General features: G+C 43.3%; 1 protein-coding gene across 1 annotated transcript in view; it reads left to right on the top strand.

The window, feature by feature from the left end:
* Nucleotides 1-533: 533 nt before the first annotated feature.
* Nucleotides 534-24,508, top strand: part of LOC127052283 (uncharacterized) — a 35,889-nt gene continuing 11,914 nt past the window's right edge. Inside the window, exons 1-8 of the mRNA XM_050955810.1 lie at nt 534-783; nt 9,235-9,588; nt 10,399-10,725; nt 11,460-11,570; nt 12,474-12,875; nt 16,691-17,002; nt 20,106-20,420; nt 22,614-22,925. Coding sequence (XP_050811767.1) covers nt 708-783; nt 9,235-9,588; nt 10,399-10,725; nt 11,460-11,570; nt 12,474-12,875; nt 16,691-17,002; nt 20,106-20,420; nt 22,614-22,925 — 2,209 coding nt within the window. The 5' untranslated portion in view covers nt 534-707. The remainder of the gene's footprint in view (nt 784-9,234; nt 9,589-10,398; nt 10,726-11,459; nt 11,571-12,473; nt 12,876-16,690; nt 17,003-20,105; nt 20,421-22,613; nt 22,926-24,508) is intronic.

Here is a 24,508-nt window from a genome sequence, read left to right as displayed (position 1 = left end):
ACTACCATTCTCCTCACACTACCCAGGACATGTTGTTCTGGTAATCTCACCAAATGGAGTTGAAATTTCTGATTTACAGTATTTCTCAAACCAGTGAGTCTACGGAATGTTAATATTCAAGAATAATGGACAGATGTGCTGGGTTTTTTTTGCAGGTGAGTGTATTTAGAGCATTGAATAAATGATAACTAAATACCTATTTGTCATATGTCTAATTTGCTGGGTATGTAATTGGTGCATTATTTTTCCATAACAACCTCCCACATTTTTTAAGCCATTTCTCTAGTTTTGGACTATTTGTCGTCTCCCAGAGAGAGGCTATCAGTAGCCTAGGAGCTACAAGTTTCCTTCCTTTCTCTTTGGGTGACCCTTTCTGTCAGGTTTTACACTTTTCTAGGGGTGGGGGGGGGGAGGTGGAAGCTGGTTGGTCATGGCTTTTAAAAAGAAATATTTCCCAGCCTTTAGCGTTTGGGTGAGGGACACACAAACGCAAAGTCAGACGATGCCTGGTGTTTCCTTGTACAAAATACAAGCCATGCTGCCTGTCCCCAGGCTACAGGCACCGCGCCTTCTTGGGGCTAAGGATACCAGAGAGAGAAAGTAAAAGCGAAACAACGTCCCCTTGCCAGCCAGACTGACACAGAGCTCAGATCCGGGGCAGACCGAGCAGAGCGACCACCGCCCCCTGGCTGGATCGGCCGCGGGCCATGGCGTGGGCAGGGGCCTCCGCTGGGCAGCGGTGCCTGCCGCTCCTGGCTCTCGGCGGCCTGCTCCAGCTGGCAGGTGAACAAGGCTCAGCGGGGGGCGGCCGGGAGGGAGATCCGCGGGCCACGGCAATAAGAGTTGCTCGCGGCCCCGGTACAGAATCGGGCCAAGCTGCGGGTGCCCCTGGGCAAAGGGGTATGGGGGGGGGCAGAGTCACTGGCGTCCTGAGCCTGGAGAGGTAGCAGGAGCCGCGGGACTGTGCGGGGCGCTGGTCCCACCCGCGCACACCCTGGAGCGGGGTGGGATGGGGAGGTTTGAGGGGCTCCGCACTCTCGTTGCAGGGATCAGTTTGCCTGGCACAGCTGGTGTCTGGTTTAATTCTGTACCTGCTCCGTGTTCCGATTCCCTGGCTGGGCCCGGCCTCCCCAGAGCTCCCTCGCCTCTGTTTGCCAATCCGATCTAGCCTCTCCCTGGGGCTCAAGGGTTACCCTGCGCCTGGCTGTTTGTTTAAACCGGACGTTTAATTTAACTCACAAAGAGCCATTCGTTTAAAATGTCACAACTGCAGGCTGAGCCCGGTGGGGAGGTGGCGCTAGTGAGTCAGTGACTGGTACCAGGGTGCTTCTTTACACTGTTTATTAATTATTGTTATGCTCTCATGACAAGAGTTTGAGCGGTAGGTCTAACCTAATTAGCTCTCAAGCCACTACAAGCCTATATTCCCCTTGTATTTTCAAGGAGGTAGCTGCTGCTGTGCGTCCTGTTCTATACCCTAGAGTTGTGTAGGTTGCTGGGTGCTATTAGGCAGTTGTGGTTAACCACACAGTTGGCTACATGGTGAGCAAAGTGATTTGCCTCTAGGGTGACCAAATGTCCGGTTTCATAGGGACAGTCCTGATTTTTGGGTCTTTTTCTTATATAGACTCCTATTAACCCCTGCCCCCCTGCCAATTTTTCCACAATTGCTGTCTGGTCACCCTATTTGCCTCTATCAGTAATTTGTACAATCAGCTGTTCTTAAATTAGTTTAAAACACCTGGGGACTTATTTATATGAATGGCACGATGTAAATACAAGATCAGTCTTTAAATGCAAAATTGACCTTATTCAAAGAGTGCAGCTCATATAAATGAGTCCCAGGGTTCTTTAACAAATTTTAGCACAGCTCATTATATATAAATAAAAAAAATAAGTTGGTTGGACTGGAGTCTGGGACAAGCTATTGCCACGTAAGCTGTATACCTCTAGGCTGGTACTCTTTTTAAATAGGCAAGAGCACATGAAGGATTGCAATATCAACACACTCGTGCTGGTCTGTTGCTGGGTTGACTGTTCAAGGTGGAAACACTCAATTCAGATAAACAAAACAAAACAAAAAAAACAAAACAACAAAGAAAGAATCTGTCTACTTCCCTTCTAGTAGATTCAGGTTTTCTGACTATGACTTACCCTCCATGCCAGTGCATAGCACCATATTGGCTCACATCACTATAGAAAGAATCATTAGGGAGGCTTGGTCTATGCTACAGCTTACTTCAGTATAACATCTGTTGCTCCGGAGCGTGAATAATTCACACCCCATAGTGATGAAAGTTACACTGGCCTAAGTGCCAGTGTGGACAGTGCTATGTCAGCAGGAGAGCTTCTTTCACTGACATAGCTACTTCTTCTCACAGAGATGGAGTGATTATGCCAATGGAAATGCTCTCTCCCATTGTCATAGAGCATCTTCACCAGCTGCACTACAGCGGTGCAACGGCATTGGTGCAGCTGTTCCACTGTAGTGCCGTGCTTCTAGTGTCAACTAGCCCTGAATGATAAATTGCTGCATCTCTTCAGGAAATACTAGTTTTAGGGGCATTTTCCTGTTATCTCAGAATCAGTCAGAGGTGAAAGTAAGCCGGTCCGGTCTGGTATGGCGTACTGGTAAGAGCTGGTACACAGCCAACTGTACTGGCAGGGGGCAGCTTCCCCAGGGCACAGCAATTTAAAAGGGCATGGGGTGCCCGGCAGCAGCCATAGCCCCTAGCCCTTTAAATCGCTGCCCTGGGGCTCCCAGCCGCTGCTACTGCTACCATGGGGCTCCGGCGGTGATTTAAAGGGCCTGGGGCTCCCAGCAACTGCTACCCTTTAAATCAGTGCCGGAGCTTTGGGCCAGCGCTGGTTGTGGTCGGGAGCCCCAGGCCCTTTAAATCACTGCTGGGCTGTGCTGAAGGGCTGGCTGGGGTAGTCTGGCCCCATCCCCATCCTTTCTGATTGAGCTGCCCCCACGCCTTGTTCAGGACCTTGGTCACCCTGTGTACCAGTAAGTCTCTTAAGTTACTTTCACCCTTGGAATCAGTTATCCTCCCACCTAACTCAAAGCTGAAGTTGGTTCCTTATTCAAGGCTCTCAATTCTTTATTCAAAGGCTAATTAAAAAAAATCAACGTAAGTTTACATTTTTAGAAATTTCACCAAAATAAAGGATATATAGAATGAAACAAAGGAAAGTTTTGTAGCAATATAGACCCAAGCAAGACCCCAAACCTACATAGTATAATTGCTTCTTAATGAATAAGTAACTGAAATTTCAGGAAGTATAAATGACAAAATACTTGGGTTGCTAGACCATGCTGAAGCCTGTGCCAAAAACCCAAGTACAAGCTCTTCAGGGACTCTGGGTATGTACTGTTGTTGCTAACCCATGCGGAAAGCCATGCCAACATGTCTACACTTCACTGTTATTCGTATTAGCTATATTAAAGTTACCACAGGTATGCTTACATGTGCTACAATCACATTTTTCATTTGCAGTGCACACATACTCTGCATGACCACTAAAAATAGGCTTGTAAAAGGATGCCAGCTATTCCTGTTGGACCAGATCCTTGGGGCATGGATGGGGTAATCCCTCACTGCCATATAACTGGGATTTATCCCACAACAGTTGCCTTAGTGCAGGAACATCTCACCCCTTCTTCACAGGTGCAAGTAGGGGAATTGTTTGGGAAGGGAAGAGGAGCTCACATAAATCGACTTTTTGCCTCTCTAATGAACTCGCAAATATCCTGGCCCCTCTCCATTACTTAGGCTGCAGTATTGCACAGCCACCTGCTGTGGTATGGAGGATGGGACCAAGATCCCTATATTGTAAAATATTTTTCTTTTTCTTTTGTTTTGTAATATCCTTCTACTTCTCCACCTCTTCACCTCCTCTGGTTGCCAGCTCCCTTTCAGTGCAGTCAGCTGAAAGACCTGGGGAGAACATTCCTTTTAAAGTTCCTTTGGAGGCAGTGGGAAGAAACCAACACAGTATCACACACATCATGGCGCTATAAATATGCATTGCCTTGCTGATATCCTACTTCCACCACTACCAGCAGGGTGCAGGAATCATTCTGCCTCTGGGTAGGGGTGCGGATGAATTAATTGGCAACCCATTAGGGAGGAGTTTCCCCCTCCACATCTGCTGAAGTTGCCTCCATAACTGTACGGTGCAGTTGGGCTGCATAGATATGGCATGCATCACTCACAAAAGCTCATGCTCCAATACGTCTGCTAGTCTATAAGGTCTTTGCTGCTTTTATAGGTATTGTGGGTTCCCCACTGCTTCAGGATTCTGCTTTAATTAAATTCTTGAAACTATTACCAGACCTCCAATGATCTGTGCAGGTCCTGTCAATGCAATGAGTACAGTAAGAAAGTGACACAACCTCCACTCTATTCTCTGGTAACCTTCCTCAGGCTCAGCACATGCCATCTCTTGTCATCTCTTCACTCTATGTAGTGTCATACAAGGATTCCCGAAGGTCCTGGTATGTGAGCAGTTAAACTGCCTGAGCTCAAGAAGTTGAAAATCAAGAACAGTGAACCAAATCTGAATGCACAAGACTTAGGTGGAGGTCACCAATTTGAGAGGCTGATGTCGCAGTTCTCTGTATTATTTGGTGATGCTGCATTACATCATCCTGTGTGTAAAGAATGCAGCAAATACAGAATGCAGCAAATAGAGACAAGAACAGAAATGTACTTGAATGGAAACAGGGTCCCCAAGCAGGCCTATAGGCAGCCAAGCAAAAAATGTGTATATGGAGACATCCTTTCTATTACTGTTGTCATTTAGACTTGCCCAAGATTGAGATTATTATGGAGATCCTGGAGTTCTTCCCTGGCTATTTTGAAACAGGCTGTGGAATTCTGAGATGTTTCCAAAGATAGATTCTTGCATGAAATCTATCTGTATTTATCATTCATCTGTCTCCTCAAAGGGAAGGGAGAATTTTTTATTTCAGAAGGTGGAGGAAACTCCCAGGGAGAGGCTGTTCTAGATTTGATTTTGACAAATAGGGAGGAACTGGTTGAGAATTTGAAATTGGAAGGCAGCTTGGGTGAAAGTGATCATGAAATGATAGAGTTCATGATTCCAAGGAATGGTAGGAGGGAAAACAGCAGAAAAAAGATAATGGATTTCCAGAAGACAGACTTTGGCAAACTCTGGGAGTTGGTAGGTAGGATCCCATGGGAAACAAGTCTAAGGGAAAAACAGTTTGAAAAATTGCCAACTCTCTCAAATAGACATTATTTAGGGTGCATGAGTAAACTATCCCACTGCATAGGAAAGATAGGAAATATGGCAAGAGACCACCCTGGCTTAACCAGGACAACTTCATTAGCCTCAAAAAAATAAAAAAGGATTCCTAAAAAAAGTGGAAACTAGGTCAAATTACATAGGATGAATAAAAAATAAAACAAAACACACAACACAAGCATGTAGGGATAAAATTAGAAAGACCAGGGCACCAAATTAGATTAAACTGGGTGGAGACATAAAGGGTAACAAGAAAACATTCTACAAATACATTAGAAGCAAGAGGAAGATCAGGCATAGGGTAACCTATTATTACTCAATGAGTGGGAAAGACAACAACAAAAAATGTGGAAATGCTAAATGCTTTTTTTGTTTTTGTTTTCACCAGAAAGGTTAGTAGCAATTGGTCATCTAACATAGTGAATGCCAGTGAAAATGAGGTATGATCTGAGGCTAAAATAGGGAAAGAACAAGTTAAAAAATACTTAGACAAGTTACATGTTTTCAGGTCAGCAAGGCCTGATGAAATACATCCTAGAATACTCAAGGAGCTGCCTGAGGAGATATCAGAGACATCAGTGATTATCTTTGAACACTTATGGAAGATGGGAGAAATTCCAGAGAGCTAAAAGAGGGCAAATATAATGACAATCTATAAAAATAGGAATAAGGACAACCTGGGGAATTGCAGATCAGTCATCTTAACTTCAGTACCCAGCAAGATAATGGAAATACCTAGAAGATAACTAAATAACAGTTAATATGGATTTGGCAAGAACAAATCATATCAAACCAATCTAATAGGTTTTTTTTGACAGGGTAACAAGCCTTGCGGATGGTGGAAAGTGGTCGATGTGATATATCTTGACTTTAGTAAGGCTTTTGATAACTGTCTCACAAGATCTTCTGATAAACAAACTAGGGAAATATAGCCTAGATGGAGCTATTATAAGGTGGGTGCATAACTGGCAGGAAAACCATTCCTAGAGAATAGTTATCAAGGTTCTCCATCATGCTGGAAGGGCATACTGAGTGGGGTCCTGAAGGGATCAGTTCTTGGTCCAGCTCTGTTCAATATCTTCATCAATGATTTAGATAATGACATAAAGTACACTTATTAAGTTTGTGGACAATATCAAGCTCAGAGGGGTTGCAAGTGCTTTGGAGGACAGGATTAAAATTCAAAATGATCTGGACAAAGTTGAAAAATGGTCTGAAGTAAATAGGATGAAATTCAATAAAGACAAATGCAAAGTACTCCTAGGGTGACCAGATGTCCCAATTTTATAGGGACAGTCCTGATTTTTGAGTCTTTTTCTTATATAGGCTCCTGTTACCCCTCACCCCCATCCTGATTTTTCACATTTGCTGTCTGGTCACCCTAAGTACTCCATTTAGGAAGGAACTATCAGTTGCACACACACAAAATGGGAAATGTCTGCCTAGGAAGGAGTACTGCCAAAGGGATCTGGGGGTCATAATGGATCACAAGTTAACTATGAGTCAACAGTGTAACACTGTTGCAAAAAAGAAAAGCAAACATCATTCTGGGATGTGTTAGCAGGAGTGTTGTAAGCAAGACACAAGAAGTAATTCTTCTGCTCTACTCTGTGCTGATTAGGCCTCAACTGGAGTATTGAGTCCAGTTCTGGGTGCCACATTTCAGGAAAAATGTGGACATATTGGAGAAAGTCCAAAGGAGAGCAACAAAAATGATTATAGGCCTAAAAAATATGACCTATGAAGAAAGATTGAAAAACTTGAGTATCAGAGGGGTAGCCGTGTTAGTCTGGATCTGTAAAAGCAGCAAAGAGTTCTGTAGCACCTTATAGACTATCATACGTATTGGAGCACGAGCTTTCGTGGGTGAATACCCACTTTGTTGGATGCACCACTTGCATCTGACGAAGTCGGTATTCACCCACGAAAGCTCATGCTCCAATACATCTGTTAGTCTATAAGGTGGCACAGAATTCTTTGCTTTTTGAAAAACTTGAGTTTTTGTAGTCTGGAGAAGACAAGACTGGGGGGGGTGTCATAAACAGATAGTAAAGGGTTAACAAGTCCAGTAAACCTGGCTAACACCTGGCCAGAGGACCAATCAGGAGACAAGATACTTTCAAATCTCAATGGAGGGAAGTCTTTGTTTTGTGCTTCTTTCTTTGTTCTCTGTTCTCTCAGGGATCTCAGAGGGACCAGACAGGTATACAGACTCTCCAATCTTCTGTTCAATTTAATAAGTACCAGTTAGAAAGGTGGTTTAGTCTTTTTTTTGTTTGTTTTCTTTATTTGCAAATGTGTATTTTGCTGGAAGGATTGTATCTCTGTTGCAACTTGTATTTGTGCTGGGAGGGGGATTCTCCCTGGTGTCTATAAGCTGAAAGACCCTGTAACATTTTCCATCTTAATTTTACAGAGACAATTTTTACTTTTTCTTTCTTTTATTAAAAGCTTTTCTTTTAAAAAACCTGATTGATTTTTTCCCCCTTGTTAAGACTCAAGGAAATTGAGTCTAAACTCACCAGGGAGTGGTGGGGCGAAAGGAGGGTGGGGAAGGCGAATTTCCCTTTGTTTTAGATTCACGGAGCTTGAATCTGTCTATCTCTCCAGGATAGCCCAGGGAGGGAAAGCCTGGGAAAGGACACGGTGGGGGAAGGGTTTATTTTCCCTTGTGTTAAGATTCAAGGAATTTGGATCTTGTTTCACCAGTGAGTTGGTGAAGCCTCTCCAGATGACCCAGCGAGGGAAAGTCTAAGAGGGAGAAAGGGGTGGGGGATAGTCAGTTCCTCCTTGTTTTAAGATCCAGGGGGTCTGGGTCTTGGGATCCCCTGGGAAGGTTTTGGGGGGACCAGAGTGTACCAGGCACTGCAAGTCCTGGTTGGTGGCAGCACTACAAGATCTAAGCTGGTAATTAAGCTTAGAGGAATTCATGCTGGTACCCCATCTTTTGGATGCTAAGGTTCAGAGTGTGGGTGCATACCATGACAGGGGGCATGATAAGTTTTCAAGTATATAAAAGGTGGTTACAAGGATGAGGGTGAAAAATTGTTCTCCTTAACCTCAAGGATAGAATAAGAAGCAATGGGCTTAAATTGAGGTAAGGGAAGTTTAGGTTGGACATTGTGGAAAGCTTCCTGTCATGGTAGTTAAGCACAGGAACAAATTGCTGAAGGAGGTTGAGGAATGTCCATTTTTGGAGGTCAAGAACAGATCAGACCAGTGGTTCTTAACCTATTTACCATTGTGGGCCACATATGCAGCTCTCTATGTGTTATGTGGGCCGCATCCACACAATATATAAACTACCTGTATGACTCTGAGGATGTCACATGGGGCACAGCTGTGTGCTGATTGGGCCGCAAGTGGCTTGCGGGCTGCGGGTTCAGAACTACTGGATTAGACAAATTTAGTTATTACTTATTCCTTCCTTAAGTGCAGGGGACTGAACTACTGTGGTCCCTTCCTAGTCTTACACTTCTATAATTCTATGACAAGGAATTGGTGGTATTGTGTCCCTCTTCCCCTCACCCCAGTGGTGATGGGGACCAAGCAGCACAGTTTTTCCTTTAGAGGAGATGGACAAATGGCTTCTGACTGCAGCACTGAGACTAGTGCTGAGAGCATTAGCTTGGGACTCAACTAGGTTAAGTTCTTTGCTCCACAGCTGACTGCCTGCTTGGCCATGGGCAAGTCATTCAGTCTCTCTATGCACTTTAGTTCTTAAGGACCTGGGCCGCCCAACTAGCCTGTGTTATCTCTATTATTTCGTTCAAATAAAAGCAATTATCAATTTAGGAAAGAAAGCTTTCATTTGATTACCATAGACAGAAGTTATAAAGGGTTATGGGTGCGGAAAAAGGCTACTGAAATATTGAATGATCCTTCAGCCAAATAACTGCTTTAAAAGGAACCTTGCCTTTAGGATGTATTGCTCAAAGTATATACTTTCTCTTTTCGAAGAAACTCTTCAAGTGCTGATGGGAAGCATGCCACAAATAGTGTTACTGAATGATAACATCTCCATACCATGCACGATCTCTGGGTACAGTACAGAAGAACTGGATATCAAGAATGTGGGAGTTACCTGGTATCTTAAGACTCCGAGAGCAGACCAAAAAGAGGAAGTATTCACATTTCTCACAGGAGACCATATTCCCCATAGAAATGGAGCCAGTATGTCTGACAGTGACCTGAGAAGAGGAAATGCTGCACTCTCTCTACCACAGATACAGTTTAAGGAAGCAGGAACATATACCTGCCAAGTTACTGTCACCCCTTTTGGTGCTCAGGGAACAGCTGTTTTAGAGGTAGTTGGTAAGTGATTTTATTGTAGCATTTCTGTCATATTGTATCATGGGGACTTGAAGGCAGATGATTTGAATATGAGAGTCCATCTTAGTGTTGCTAATTTGCTCACCCCACAGATCTTCTGTGGAGGAGTGGGACTAGCCCAAGAAATTGGGTAAGTTGTGCTGCCAGTAATGATAGCAGGAGTTTGGCGAGCACACCTGCCCTGGGAATGTATATGTGGATTGACAGTCTTCATCTTTGGGGTTTGTCCTGATATTTTCTATACATCTCCATCTTAGTTGCCTTGGAGAGGGCACAGTCCCTATTCTCTATTCACTGTCACTTTTCTTGCTACAAGCAGAGAAGACTGCAGCTTATTTTTCCCTGCAACATCTCCACAGTAGTATCAGTCAAAATATTCCCCTTCCATGATTTTTTTTGCAGGTGAGGGAAAATATGGATCTAAGTAAGCCTGTTTGTCATAATCGTTAAGGTTCTAGCCAGAGAAGGTTTTCATTATCCAAACCTTAGACTGGCAGTGGCATTTTCACTAGTCTAAAATGCTCTAAATCTGAGACACTATTCTCTTTCTATATTTTTTAGAAAGAGCAGAGAATAACAAAACCGCCAAGGTCCTAATGAATGTTAGTGTTGTTTATCATCCAAGTAATATTCCCTACTGCAGTCATATTTCTGGGGAAAGATGACACGATTAGGGAAAAAAAGATTTAATATTGCGCATATAAGACATTTAGGTAATGTGTGTGTCATAACAAAACTAACACCATAGCTATGATTATAATCTAACATAATCTAACTTTTTTCTCCATACAGCTCAACCAACTGTCAGCCTGTCTCCAAAGGAAGTTACAATAGAAAGTGACAAGGAGAAGACTCTGTCATGTGAAGTCAATAAGTTCTATCCAAATTTGGTTGACATTAAGTGGATGATGATTTCAAAGAATAACCAGGACAGTAGCATAGCAGCAGAGGATATTTGCACAGGAGCCTTTGTAGAAAATGAAGATGGCACATTTAATGTCACTAGTAAATTAAGGCTGCAACCGTCTTTGCAAGATAATGGAAATGTCTATAGATGTATTGTGAGTCACAAAACATTTCCTGCCGAGTTACTTCTCAGTAGCACCTTGACTGTCACAGGTATCCATCCCCTTTAGGATCTTATCTCTTTTCTTTTGATATGTCATGTGTTCCGGAATGCTGTGTCTAGACCTCCTTTGAAGGAATTTAAACCATGTCAACCTTTTGCAATCCCTGGGGTGCAGTGATATCAGGTGTCACTTAGGAGAGACAGCAGTGCAGGGAGAACTGGCCATGCAATGACATTCAAAGAAACAACTATGGGAGTGGGAGCAGAGCAGCCAAGGAGAGCCAGCCTACAAAAAGAAGAGGTTGAAATATGTTGGTGCCACTGACACCTTTGGATATCAGAGCCGTTCCAGGTGCACCATCTTAGTGGCATGTATTTTTGGTGATAGGTCAGGCTAACAACATTTTGTTGCCTCTCTGAGCTCACTGAGTTGATCAAGACTTGTCTTTAACAAAAGGCTGGTTTTGACTCTACAATACATTGCAACACATTTTTGTGGTCTTCATCCTTGAAGGTTTGCAAATATGTAATGTTTTAAAGTGGGCGTTTCAGTACTCTTAGTGGTCTCTTATTATGGCCTTTGGAAGCTCTGATCTGATACAACAAAACATACCTGGCAGTTATTCTCTGGTCTCTTTAGTAGTTCAATGGGTAATAATTTTAGGCCTATATCTTTTCTGTGACATTTCAAATATTCAACAAGGAAATGAAGGACTAGATTGTTTCACTAAATTCTTTGATTTGAGCAAGTTTAGGATTATCAGATTTTTTTTTCCATTCACAGCCCCCAGGTCCGATTCAAGCATTTTAATTGGAGCAGTCGCTGGAACAATAATAGCCTGTATTATTGTGCTTGGTTTGGGAGTTTTCGTGTACGATAAGTATTTTAAGAAAAGTAAGTAGTTTTAAAAGTGCACTGTGCTAATGATATATTAATGGCAACTAACAGACTTAGAATTCAAATATTCACAAGAGCTAATGCTAGTGGACAAACTAACAAGAATCAGTACATCACCATGCTCTGTAGCTACCCAGCAGTTAAGTGAAGGTTAGTCAAATGTCTCAAAAGCAGTACACACCATTGCTTTTGTTCCCCTGCTTATCCAGCCCCCCATTTTCACTGAATCCTTCAGATGCCTCTGAAGCCCTTTGGGAAAAAATTAGGGATCATTTTGTATTTTACTAGAACATTTTAAACAAATTGGAACATGATAGGTATTAAATAGGAGAAGTGACAGGTTGGTAAGAAATGCTCTGCTTTCATATACTGTCATGAAAGGATTTGTTCTTAAAGTTGCCTTTTATTGGTTTAGTAGGTGAGAGTGTCATTCTGAATTCTTCCATACGAACACAGCATCAGTAGTAACTGGAACTAACTTAATGTGATAACTTTTAACAATATGATGTATTTTTTTAGTACTAACTGGACAGAAAAAATACAGATACATAAAAAGGGAGATGAAACCCTTGCTCAGATCACCCCTTTATTGAGAAAGATTCATGTGAAAAACTGAAAATTTGAGGACTGTATGTATCTGACCATATAGTCACTTATCTACCAAGGACTGTGGAGAAGAAAAAACGATTGGGGCATTTGAATCAAGGGAATTCAACCATATGGTATATTAAAAAACACAGCATTGGCAAAGATGGTTCAAGTTGATAAGCACAATGCTTTAGCATACAGAAATACAGTGTAACTTTTATGCAGCAGAGGTAAAAAAATTGCACTTCACTTTTTAATTTGTCATTCTTCACAACATGGTGCATCGTGCAACTAACATATATTTTATTGCAGTTCCACCAACAATAATTACATTCGTAGGGGATGTGGAAATGAAGCATTCAGAAGACACTTCTTTGTATTGTCAATTTTCTGGCTTTCGTCCAAAACCTATAACTGTAGATTTTTTTCTGAAAAAGTATCAACAAGAACAAAAGGAGAGAATTTACTATTGGAACAGTGAAAAGGATGTCATCGAACGAGATAAGGAAAGTGCTGCTCTCCTGTCTACGTCAAAGAATTTTCAGTTTCAGATATATTTGAAGTCACTAGATAATGGCACTTTTGAAGTTCCATGCATCATTCGTATATCTCCAAATGTTCATGAGCTAAACAAGGCAGAACTTTCTCTTGAAATTATGCACGAGGCCCTTCAGCAACGTCCTGCTATGGCAAAAACAGAACTGAAGGTCATAGGTAAGCAAAGTGTTTTGCAGTATGCAAAGTTTAGTTTCTTCAAGTTTGGTCACTGTCTGAATTAAGAACATAAGAACTGCACCATACTGAGTCAGACCAATGAAATCCAACTCAGGCCATGTCTACATCTAAAGTTTTGCAGCGCTGGTTGTTACAGCTGTATTAGTACAGCTGTATAGGGCCAGCGCTGCAGAGTGGCCACACTTACAGCAACCAGCGCTGCAAGTGGTGTTAGATGTGGCCACACTGCAGCGCTGTTGGGCGGCTTCAAGGGGGGTTCCGGGAACGCGAGAGCAAACCGGGAAAGGAGACCCGCTTCGCCGCGGTTTGCTCTCTCGTTCCCGGAGCCACCCAGCAAACCGCAGGGAAGGAGACCTGCTTGCTCTGGGCTCCGGGAACGAGAGAGCAAACCGGGAAAGGAGACCCGCTTCGCCGCGGTTTGCTCTCTCGTTCCCGGAGCCACCCAGCAAACCGCAGGGAAGGAGACCTGCTTGCTCTGGGCTCCGGGAACGAGAGAGCAAACCGGGAAAGGAGACCCGCTTCGCCGCGGTTTGCTCTCTCGTTCCCGGAGCCACCCAGCAAACCGCAGGGAAGGAGACCTGCTTGCTCTGGGCTCCGGGAACGAGAGAGCAAACCGGGAAAGGAGACCCGCTTCGCCGCGGTTTGCTCTCGCGTTCCCGGAGCCACCCAGCAAACCGCAGGGAAGGAGACCTGCTTGCTCTGGGCTCCGGGAACGAGAGAGCAAACCGGGAAAGGAGACCCGCTTCGCCGCGGTTTGCTCTCTCGTTCCCGGAGCCACCCAGCAAACCGCAGGGAAGGAGACCTGCTTGCTCTGGGCTCCGGGAACGAGAGAGCAAACCGGGAAAGGAGACCCGCTTCGCCGCGGTTTGCTATCTCGTTCCCGGAGCCACCCAGCAAACCGCAGGGAAGGAGACCTGCTTGCTCTGGGCTCCGGGAACGAGAGAGCAAACCGGGAAAGGAGACCCGCTTCGCCGCGGTTTGCTCTCGCGTTCCCGGAGCCACCCAGCAAACCGCAGGGAAGGAGACCTGCTTGCTCTGGGCTCCGGGAACGAGAGAGCAAACCGGGAAAGGAGACCCGCTTCGCCGCGGTTTGCTCTCGCGTTCCCGGAGCCACCCAGCAAACCGCAGGGAAGGAGACCTGCTTGCTCTGGGCTCCGGGAACGAGAGAGCAAACCGGGAAAGGAGACCCGCTTCGCCGCGGTTTGCTCTCTCGTTCCCGGAGCCACCCAGCAAACCGCAGGGAAGGAGACCTGCTTGCTCTGGGCTCCGGGAACGAGAGAGCAAACCGGGAAAGGAGACCAGCTTGATTACCAGAGGCTTCCTCCTTCCACGGAGGTCAAGAAAAGCGCTGGTAAGTGTCTACATTGGATTACCAGCGCTGGATCACCAGCGCTGGATCCTCTACACCCGAGACAAAACGGGAGTACGGCCAGCGCTGCAAACAGGGAGTTGCAGCGCTGGTGGTGCCCTGCAGATGTGTACACCTTCAAAGTTGCAGCGCTGTAACTCCCTCACCAGCGCTGCAACTTTCTGATGTAGACAAGCCCTCAGTATCCTGTCTCCAACAATGGCCAGTACCAGAGCTTCAGGGGGAGCATACAGAACAGGGCAATACTGGAGTGATCCACTTGTCTTCCCCTCCCATGCAGTCAGATGTTTAGGGACATCCAAGACATGGGGTTATGTCCCTGACCATCTTGGCTAGTAGTCATTAATGGACCTACTCTCCATGAACTTAACTAGTTCTTTTTTGAACATAGTTATACTTTTTGGCCATCACAGCATCCCATACCAGTGAGTTCCACAGATAAACCATGTGTTGACTTAAACAGTACTTCCTCTAGCATGTATTAAACTTGCTGACTGTTAATTTCATTGAGTGACCCCTAGTTTTTGTATTGTGGGAAAGGATAAATAACACTTTCCTGTTCATTTTTTTCCACACCCTTCAAAATTGTATAGACCTCTATCGGATTCCACCTTAATTGTCTCTTTTTGAAGCTGAACAGCCCTAATCTTTTTAGTCTCTCTTTGTGTGGAAGCTATTCCATCCCTCTGATAATCTTTGTTGCCATTCTCTGAACTTTTTCCAATTCCACTGTATCCTTTTTGAGATGGGGCAACCAGAACTGGACACAGTATTCAAGGTGCACACACAATATGGATCAATATAGTGGCATTATGATATTTTCTAGCCCTTTCCTGGTAGTGCCTAACATTCTGTTAGCTTTTTTGCTGACTGCTGTATATTGAGCTGAAGTTTTCAGAAAGCTATCCATGATGACTCCAAGATCTCTTTATTCGGTGGTAAGAGTTAGTTTAGACCCTATCATTTTTTACAACATGCATTTCTTTGTACTTTTCAATATTGAATATCATCTGCCATTTTTTTGTCCAGTGACCTAGTTTTTTGGGATCCCCCTATAATTCTTCTCAATCAGCTTTGGACTTAGCTATCTTGAATAATTTTGCCCTAGATTCCCTTTGTTTGAAGATCTTTGGCAATACTTACCCTTACTTGGCATTGCTGTTGGTAACACATTATGTCCTGTCTATGTGGTAATGTTAGTATCTCAGTACTGAATTCTTAGGTGTCTTCTCATATTTTTCCAGGAACTAATAAAGTCACAAAAAAACACTAGGGTGTTTCCTTAGTTTTCATTCAGAATGCTTGGAAACATGGATGCTTATGAATAACAGACCCTTTTAAGTGTTCGGAAAGTATCAAGTAGATTTTGCATTGAAGAACTTAAAGGTTACACTTGAGATATACATAGAGTCAAGAAGCAATTTACAGATGCCTTGCTAGCACTTTGGCCTCTGCATCATGACCCAAAGAAAGCATGGTCTGTGGCATGTTAACATTAAACAGGCTTCCTTAATTGGAATAGGATCCAGATCTACCAACCCTCATTTAAAACCAGGGACTAACTGTATATTGAACTTGACCCCAAAGCACAGAACTTTTCTACTGTGTCATTGACAACATGGGTGAGTTTAGCTGCTTAAGACAGATTTGTTGTCTTGACATCACATTTTCAGTGTTGGAATGGCAACTGTTACATGTAGATTGAGAATTATTTCCTGCCCGGGACATTGAAAGTGTGTTCTTGATTTCAAGCTCTTTATAGGTTAATCAATCTTTTGTATCTGCTCCTGAAATTTATATTTTGGGTCTAGAACTGAGATGACAACTAGTTTTGCTTTCTCAAACTGACTGACTGCTTAGCAGAACAGCTGTATTAGTGTCTAGCTCTACATATAATGCATTAATGAAGCAACTTTCTGCCTAAAGTTAGAGGTAGTAGTATGTATGTCTGCTTTCTGTTCAGTATATAATATTGATAGATGTCCAAAGGGATTCTTCTTGTGGGCAGTGGGGTAGATTTCTCCTGAATAAATATCAGAAAATCTCACTTGCAAACACATGTAGATGTCTGCAGAGAGAGAAGCTTGAATTTAACCTTTTATTTTGTGATTTTAGTCTTTTAAGTTCACCTTTAGGTGTACCTGAGCTCAGTATTTTATTTGGCCTACTGTGTAATATTTTATTTGCGTGAACTATGACACTCATGTATGTTGAGTGCTAAGTCTTAAGATTGCAAATGAGATGGATGTGGTAGAAGAATCTAGACGTAAGGTCTCCTGCAAGATGCTCAGCACCCCCAAATCCCATTGATTTCTATGGGAGCAGATGGTGCTCAGTACCTTACAGAACTGATCATGTGCTGATTATCACATTTTAAAAAGCTGATTCTTGTTAAATGCACAAATCTGATTGTTTTCCTTTCTAGCTGTGCCAGTGTTGGATCCAATCCTGTGTTCAACAGATGTGCCGAGACCAGATGAGCCTATAACTTTGACTTGCAGAATTCATTCTTTTTTCCCTGAAACAATTGAATTGACTTGGTATAAAGATGATATTCAAGTGCCAGAGAAACCCTTCATTAGTGATGTCACAAGTGGACCAGATGGACTTTTCTTCTGCACCAGTAGCTTAATATTATATCTTGGAGTTGAGGACATTGGAAGGAGATTCATATGCAAAGCTAAACTTAAAGGCTCACACCAATATAAAGAATCTTCTTGGAAGCTGGAAAATTTGAGTAAGTTAATTCTCAAAATACTATTTTATTAGTAGACTGAAAACTGTAATGACCATCACCATAACACACACTGCTTTTAAAGGAAAAATTATTGATCTCTGGGTCACTTTCTGCAGTACTCAGGTGACCCCTTTTAAAAGGTGAAATACAACTCTCCACAGAGGGCCAGCTGAAGGCTTAGGCACCATCAAAGCCACATTTTGTGGATTTAACTGCTGCATAGGTCTAGAGTTGCTAGATCTTTGCATGGGGTGAATTTTATCAAAAGGCAACATCTCGAGTAGGAAAAGGGGTGTATTTTTACACATTAACAGACATGTTAAAATCCTATGGTAGGAAAGACTGTTGCAATTGTAATAAGTAGGAGCTTCGGTGTTACCTCAGTGAGCTAACACATATTGAAATATGGATTTATAAACATGTAAAAACCCAAACAAACCACATTTTTTCTTAGTGAAGACAAGGCCTCCCTGTTCTGTCTTTAGGCCAGATCTTACACTCCTTATGCAGGCAAAATACCCTTTGAAATCACTGCAGGTTTTGCCTGACTAGAAAACGAGTGGGTAAGTACAGGATCACATTTTATACTTTTACTATCTATAAAAGAAAACCAAGAACAAATTCCCCTCCTAGAGTTTTCTTTAAAAATCCTGTGCTTGGTTCAAGTTACCAATGTTTCTTTTCTGATCCCAGACTGATGTCTGCACATGCAAAGTTTCAGTTCTCAAGGAGGTTGGGGACATTTGTAAACTACTGTACAGAAATGTGGCATGTTTTACTTTCTGAAGTGTTCCTCTGGGAAATCTCTCTCTCTCTCTCTCTCTCTCTTTCCATATATATATATATAGGACTTTCAAGTGATTAAAAAATTAATCGTGTGATTAATCATGCTGTTTAATAATAATAGAATACCATTAATTTAACTATTTTGGATGTTTTCTACATTTTCAAATATATTGATTTCAATTACAACACAGAATACAAAGTGTACAGTGCTCACTTTATATTTATTTTTGATTACAAGTATTTGCACTGTAACAAAAAATAGTATTTTTCAGTTCACCTAATACAAGTACTGTAGTGCAATCTCTTTATCATGAAAGTTGAACTTACAAATATATAATTATGTAAAAAAACTGCATTAAAAATAAAACAATGTAAAACTTTAGGCCTGCAAGTCCACTCAGTCCTACTTCTTGTTCAGGCAATCACTCAGACAACCAAGTTTGTTTACATTTGCAGGAGATAGTGCAGCCCGCTTCTTGTTTACAGTGTCACGTGAAAGTGAGAACAGGCATTCTCATGGCACTGTTGTAGGCGGCGTTGCAAGATATTTATGTGCAAGATGTGCTGAAGATTCATATGTCTCTTCATGTTTCAACCACCATTCCAGGAGACATGTGTCCATGCTTATGATGGGTTCTGCTCAATAACAATCCAAAGCAGTGGGGACCAACGCATGTTCATTTTCATTATCTGAGTCAGAGGCCACTAGCAGAAGGTTGATTTTCTTTTTTGGTGGTTCAGGTTCTGTAGTTTCCACATCAGAGTGTTGTTCTTTTAAGACTTCTGAAGGCATGCTCCACACCTTGTCCCTCTCAGATTTTGGAAGGCACTTCAGATTCTTAAACCTTTGGTTGAGTGCTGTAGATATCTTTAGAAATCTCACATTGGTACCTTTTGTGCATTTTGTCATACCTGCAGTGAAAGTGTCCTTAAAATGAACAACATGTGCTGGGTCATCATCTGAGGCTGCTATAACATGAAATATGTAACAGAATGCAGGTAAAACAGAGCAGGAGATATACAATTCTCCCCCAAGGAGTTCAGTCACAAAATTTAATAAATGCATTTTTTTATTAACAAGCGTCATTGGAATGGAAGCATGTCCTCTGGAATGGTTGCCAAACCATGAAGGGGCATACGAATGTTTAGCATATCAGACATGTAAATGCCTTGCAGTGCTGGCTACAAAAGTGCCATGCAAATGCCTTGTTCTCATTTTCTGGTGACATTGTAAATAAGAAGAGGGCAGCATTATCTCCTGTAAATGTAAACAAACTTATTTGTCTTAGCGGACCGAGTGGACTTGTAGGCTCTGAAGTTTCACAGTGTTTTGTTTTTGAGTGCAGTTATATAAAAAAAAAATCTACATTTGTAAGTTGCACTTTCATGACAAATGTTGCACTACAGTACTTGTATGAGGTGAATTGAAAAATACTATTTCTTTTGTTTATCATTTTTACAGTGCAAATATTTATAATAAATAATATACACTTTAGTTTCAATTATAACACAGAATACAATATGAATATGTAGAAAAACATCCAAAATGTTTAATAAATTTAAATTGGTATTCTATTGTTTAGCAGTATGATTAAAACTGTGATTAATCACGATTAATTTTTTTAATCATGATTAATTTTTTTGAGTTAGTCGCATGAGTTAACTGCAATTTATCTACAGCCCTAATATATATATGACATAATAATGAAATAATTATGTCATATATAATGAATATATGACAAAATAATGAAACAGACGTTCATAGATGTAACACTTCTCTTTCTGACAGATAGGATGTGCTGTTTTTTACAGAATTGTATCATTTAGAGTCTCTACCTCTTCCCCTCTGTTTTATTTCCATTTTCATTCTATTTTCCTCTATTATTTTTCTCCTTCCTCTCCTGTTGCTCACACACAGCCGTTAAGATCTTTGCTGTCAATGGGAGCACTACTGTGAATTTCTAATTAATAGAAACACAGCAGAAGGTCTATACTTTTGTTTCTGTTTTCTCTCAACTGCCTGATCATCAGAGGCGACTCCAGGCACCAGCATGCCAAGCGCGTGCTTGGGGCAGCAAGCTGTGGGGGGCGCTTTGCTGGTCGCTGTGAGGGCGGCAGGCAGCATGCCTGCGGAGGGTCCGGTGGTCCTGCGGCTTCGGCGGATCTCCTGCAGGCATGCCGCTGAATCCGCAGGACCGGGACCTCCCGCAGGGAAGCCGCGGAAGGCAGCCTGCCTGCCGTGCTTGGGGCGGCAAAATACCTAGAGCCGCCCCTGCTAATCATTCTACCTTTGCCTTATTTGTGGTTTTATTTGCAGTATTTACTCCAAAAGTCTCAAATATTGTATGTGAGCCCAGTACCCCTGAGAGTGGGGAGGCTGTCACATTATCTTGCCAGGTGACAGATTACTACCCAGCACAGTGTCAGGTGCGCTGGATGAGAGGCTTTGAAGAACTCACCAAGGCTGCAATTAAAACCCCGGACCCTCAGCTTGATAATGCAACAAATCTGTACCACAGAGAAAGCCAGGTGACATTTACACCTGAACCTGAAGACCATGCAGTAGAGTTCACTATTGAAGTCAGACATTGCAACAGAACTACAAAGAAGTCCTATCCCCTCATGTTAAAAGGTGACTATTTAATTGTCTGTTCTTTGTGCAAGGTACTCCTGCTTTCTCCTTTAGTCTTCTTTACATTATATGGGAAGGGCACAGGCCTAGAGCAGATCTTGATGCTGGACCAGCATTAACTCCCCTAGAGATATTTGATTAGTGACTCAAGAGGAATACTGTGTGGTGCATCTTCTCCCCTGGCTATTCCAGCCATAGCACAGCTCTCCCCTGCCACAGACCATGCCCCCAGAGAGTTGAGCTGTGGTGTGTGGAAAAGGAATGAGTATGCAGTGAAAATGCTGCTCCTGCCCTCTTCACCACCCAGTCTGGCTCCGCAAGCTTCTGCTCCCTTCCCCTTGTACGTAGAGGGGAGAACAGAGTATTTTAATCAAATAAAACACTTACTTGTCCCAGTGTCAATAGCCAACGGATTTCTGACAAGCAACCCTACAATAACAAGCCAGTGTGTGCAAGGTAGGGAAAAATACTCGGTAAAGAAAGATGTAGGTTGAGAATTTCAAAACCACTGAGAGGATTTGGATACCTCATTGCCATTAACTTTAATGGGAACTAGGTGTCCAAATCCCTTAGGCAAATTTAACAATCTCAAGCTTAAGAGACTCTTGGAAGCTTGAAAAATGTATGAGCAACAACAAGAAAACAAGCACTCTTAGGTGTTATGGAACATTTCCCTCTCCGTGTCTTTTTGAAGACTAGAAGTATGAAGTAACTTCCTGGGAGCTCTACCGAAAAACAAAGAAAAAACTATTTTTTTAGAAAATCTCCGTAGCTGAACAGTTACTGACAGGTATATAAACTAGTGCTATGTTTCCCAAACTTGGGACACCGCTTGTGCAGGGAAAGCCCCTGGTGGGCCAGCGCTGTTTGTTTACCTGCCGCATCCGCAGGTTTGGCCAATCGCGGCTCTCACTGGCTGCGGTTCACTGCTCCAGGCCAATGGGAGCTGCTGGAAGTGGCACGGGCCGAGGGACATACAGGTCGCCACTTCCTGCAGCTCCCATTGGCCTGGAGCAGCGAACTGCGGCCACTGGGAGCTGCAATCAGATAAACCTGTGGACGCGGCAGGTAAACAAACCTGCCCAGCCTGCCAGGGGCTTTCCCTGCACAGGCGGTGTCCCAAGTTTGGGAAACACTGAATTAGGGGGTCTGACTTTATAGCTTTTGTAGGCCAAGCTCATTGCACGCACCAGGCCCCCCCTGCATCCCTCCATTCTCCACCACAAGCTCCCTGTATGCCACCCTCCTTTCCCCCTCTTGCAGGGACTCCCTGCACCCTCACATCCTCTCTTATGACAGGGGTCTGTGTCCCCTCACAGCCCCCCCAGGCCCATACCATTGTCTCTGTTCTTCCTCCATGCCAGGGTTTCTGTTTTCTCCCTCCATTAGCCCTCCCCCATGGTAAGATCTCTGTGTTCCCCATTTTTCCCTTTGCCCTTTGCCAAGGTCCCCCATTTCCCCATTCTAGAGGCTTTGGGTGCACTCTCATTCTCCATGCTCCCTACTCCCCTCTTCCAGCCCATGCCAGGGCTCTGGGTACCACTCTATTCCCCTCTCACTATTTTTATGTTTGTTTTTGGTTCTCCCCTTCTCTCTGGGAGATAAGTCATTCAGGGTGTCACCATATTAAATTTTATTGGGAAGATGGGCAGAGCTTAGATGGCGGTAGAGAGTTAGGCGGGAATGTGTTAATGAGTGCCATAAACTGGTTGTAGGATCTATAGACAATTAGATAAGTGGTTGAAGCTGTTGTCTATGCTAACCAGATGCTAGCACCCATCTTCATGCATCCCACTTTCTAATTTTCCATTTTTCACCAAAATCTATAGCATTCTGCCCACTGATGTCTATAACATTTCCTGAAATTTTGGAATCAAGCAGATGCATCATTTAAGAGTTCATGCATTACATCCAGATAAAAACAGAGAAATGTAGGACTTCACTTCCCTTGGCCAATTATACACATGTATTTATGGGGGATGCAAAGTTATTCTTGTTATATGTTTAAACTACCAAAAGCACAGTCACTTCCTTAACCCTGAGCCTTTGGTTACTTCCTGTGTATCAGACCCAGTAGCTACTGACTTCACATTCTACTCTGTCTATATTTAACATTAACACAAACAATAGTAGTACCTTCTTAAATATTTGTTTTGTTTATGCAGATAAAATATATTTCAACACTTTTTGCAGGTTTCCCAAGAATTACGAGTATTGTTCTTAGTCCAAATAATGCAGAGTATGGAAAACCCCTTTCTCTGACCTGCAAAATCATGGATTTCTATCCCAACGCTATTCAAGTCCGGTGGTTCCAGGAGAACGATGAAATCAGGAAGGGTTCATCAGTACAAGCGCCAAAGCAGGATACAAGAGGCCTTTTCTGCACATCTTCTGCTCTTCAGCTAATACCTTCTGCTCAAGATTATGGCAGAAAGATTGGTGTAATGGTGATGCACAAGACTCTGACAAAGCCCATTACAAAAAATGTGTATCTAAAACTCCCAGGTATGTTTAACAAGTCTGGGGGTCTATGATAGAGCAATAAGTTTTCTAGAACATGAGGAAAAATGTATTTTTGTTTTACTGATAGAGGGCCAGATCCACCAACCATGATGCAGGAGGGTGTAAATTATACCCTCTAGCAACAGTGAGATTCACCTGGCTATTGCTCTCCCTATTTGTGTTTTGCTGGGGCAGTTTAGGCTCCAGTCAGGACTGCACAGAAGTCCCATAGATGGAATCTGCTGAAAAGATCTAGGGCCAGAGTTTCAAAGGTAGCTATGTGCCTAATGGTGCAGATAGGAACCTAGTAAGATTGACAAAAAGCACCTATATGATATCAGTGCCTAATTCCAATGACTTTTCAGTGGGAGTTGGGCACTTAACCTGCCAGACCCATTCATAAATCCAGCTAAGCATTTATCTACATCTTTGAGCAGCTGAAGACCTTTGTTAGTCTGCCCCCTTGACCATACCCCACTGCTGGCTACTTTTGGTGTAGCAGCAGTCCATAGAACTCCCCCCTCCAGACCACCACACCCTGAGGGACTTTTTGCCTCTGGGACCTTGTGCATTGCTTCATGTTGGCAGAAATTAGGATTAACCCAGGCTGAAGTTGAACCCAAGGTTTGTCTGTCTTTTGCTAGCCATTTAAAACGCCAAGTTTAAGAAAGATTTGGGTTTCCTCCCCCTAGAAAATGTGTTACAAATAAAGAGACACCCCTTTCTTTCAAGTCTAACATGTATCTTGTCTGTAAATGGGCCTAGTCACTTTGCAGTTAGACACCTGCAGCTGGTCTGTGTCAGCTAACTCAGGCTCTTGGGACTTGGGCTGTAAAGCTGCGATGTAGATGTTTGGATTTGGGCTGAAGCCTGGACTCTGGGACCCTGTGAGAAAGGAGGGTCCCAGAGTCTGGGATCCCGCCCAAGTCTGAAGATCTGCACTGCACTTTTACAGTCCCACAGCCTGAGCCCCATGAGCCTGAGTTAGCTGACATGGGTCAGCTGCGTGTTTCTAACTGTAAGGTAGACATATGCTTAGAGAGTCTTTACCTCCCCTTTCTGAGGGGAATGGGACATGGATTGTGGATGGGTAGGACCCTACCAAATTCACGCTCTGTTTTGGTCAATTTCACGGTCATAGGATTTAAAAAATAGTAAATTTCATGATTTCAGCTATTTAAATCTGAAAGTTCATGGTGTTTCAATTGTAGGGATCCTGACCCAAAAAGATGTGTGTGTGTGGTGGTGGTGGTGGTGCGGGGGTGGGGTTTGCAAGGTTATCGTAGGAGGGGTTGCAGCACTGCTACTCTTACTTCTGTCTGCTGCTGATGGCGGCACTGCCTTCAGAGCTGGGCAGCTGAAGAGTAGTGGTTGCTGGCTGCGATCCCAGCTCTGAAGGCAGAGCTGCTGCCAGCGGCAGCACAGAAGTAAGGATGGCAGTGTATGATTTTGCCACCCTTATTTCTGTGCTGCAACCTGCAGAGCAGGGCCCTCAGTCAGCAGGCACCGCTCTCCAGCCACCCAGCTCTGAAGGTAGCAGCAGGGCAGAGGTAAGGGTGGCATGCGATGGTATTGGCACCCTTACT

This window comes from Gopherus flavomarginatus, chromosome 5, assembly GCF_025201925.1.
Source record: "Gopherus flavomarginatus isolate rGopFla2 chromosome 5, rGopFla2.mat.asm, whole genome shotgun sequence".
Taxonomy (NCBI): domain Eukaryota; kingdom Metazoa; phylum Chordata; order Testudines; family Testudinidae; genus Gopherus; species Gopherus flavomarginatus.
The sequence above is the reverse complement of the archived record's forward strand: the minus strand, read 5'-3'. Positions and strand labels throughout refer to the sequence as shown.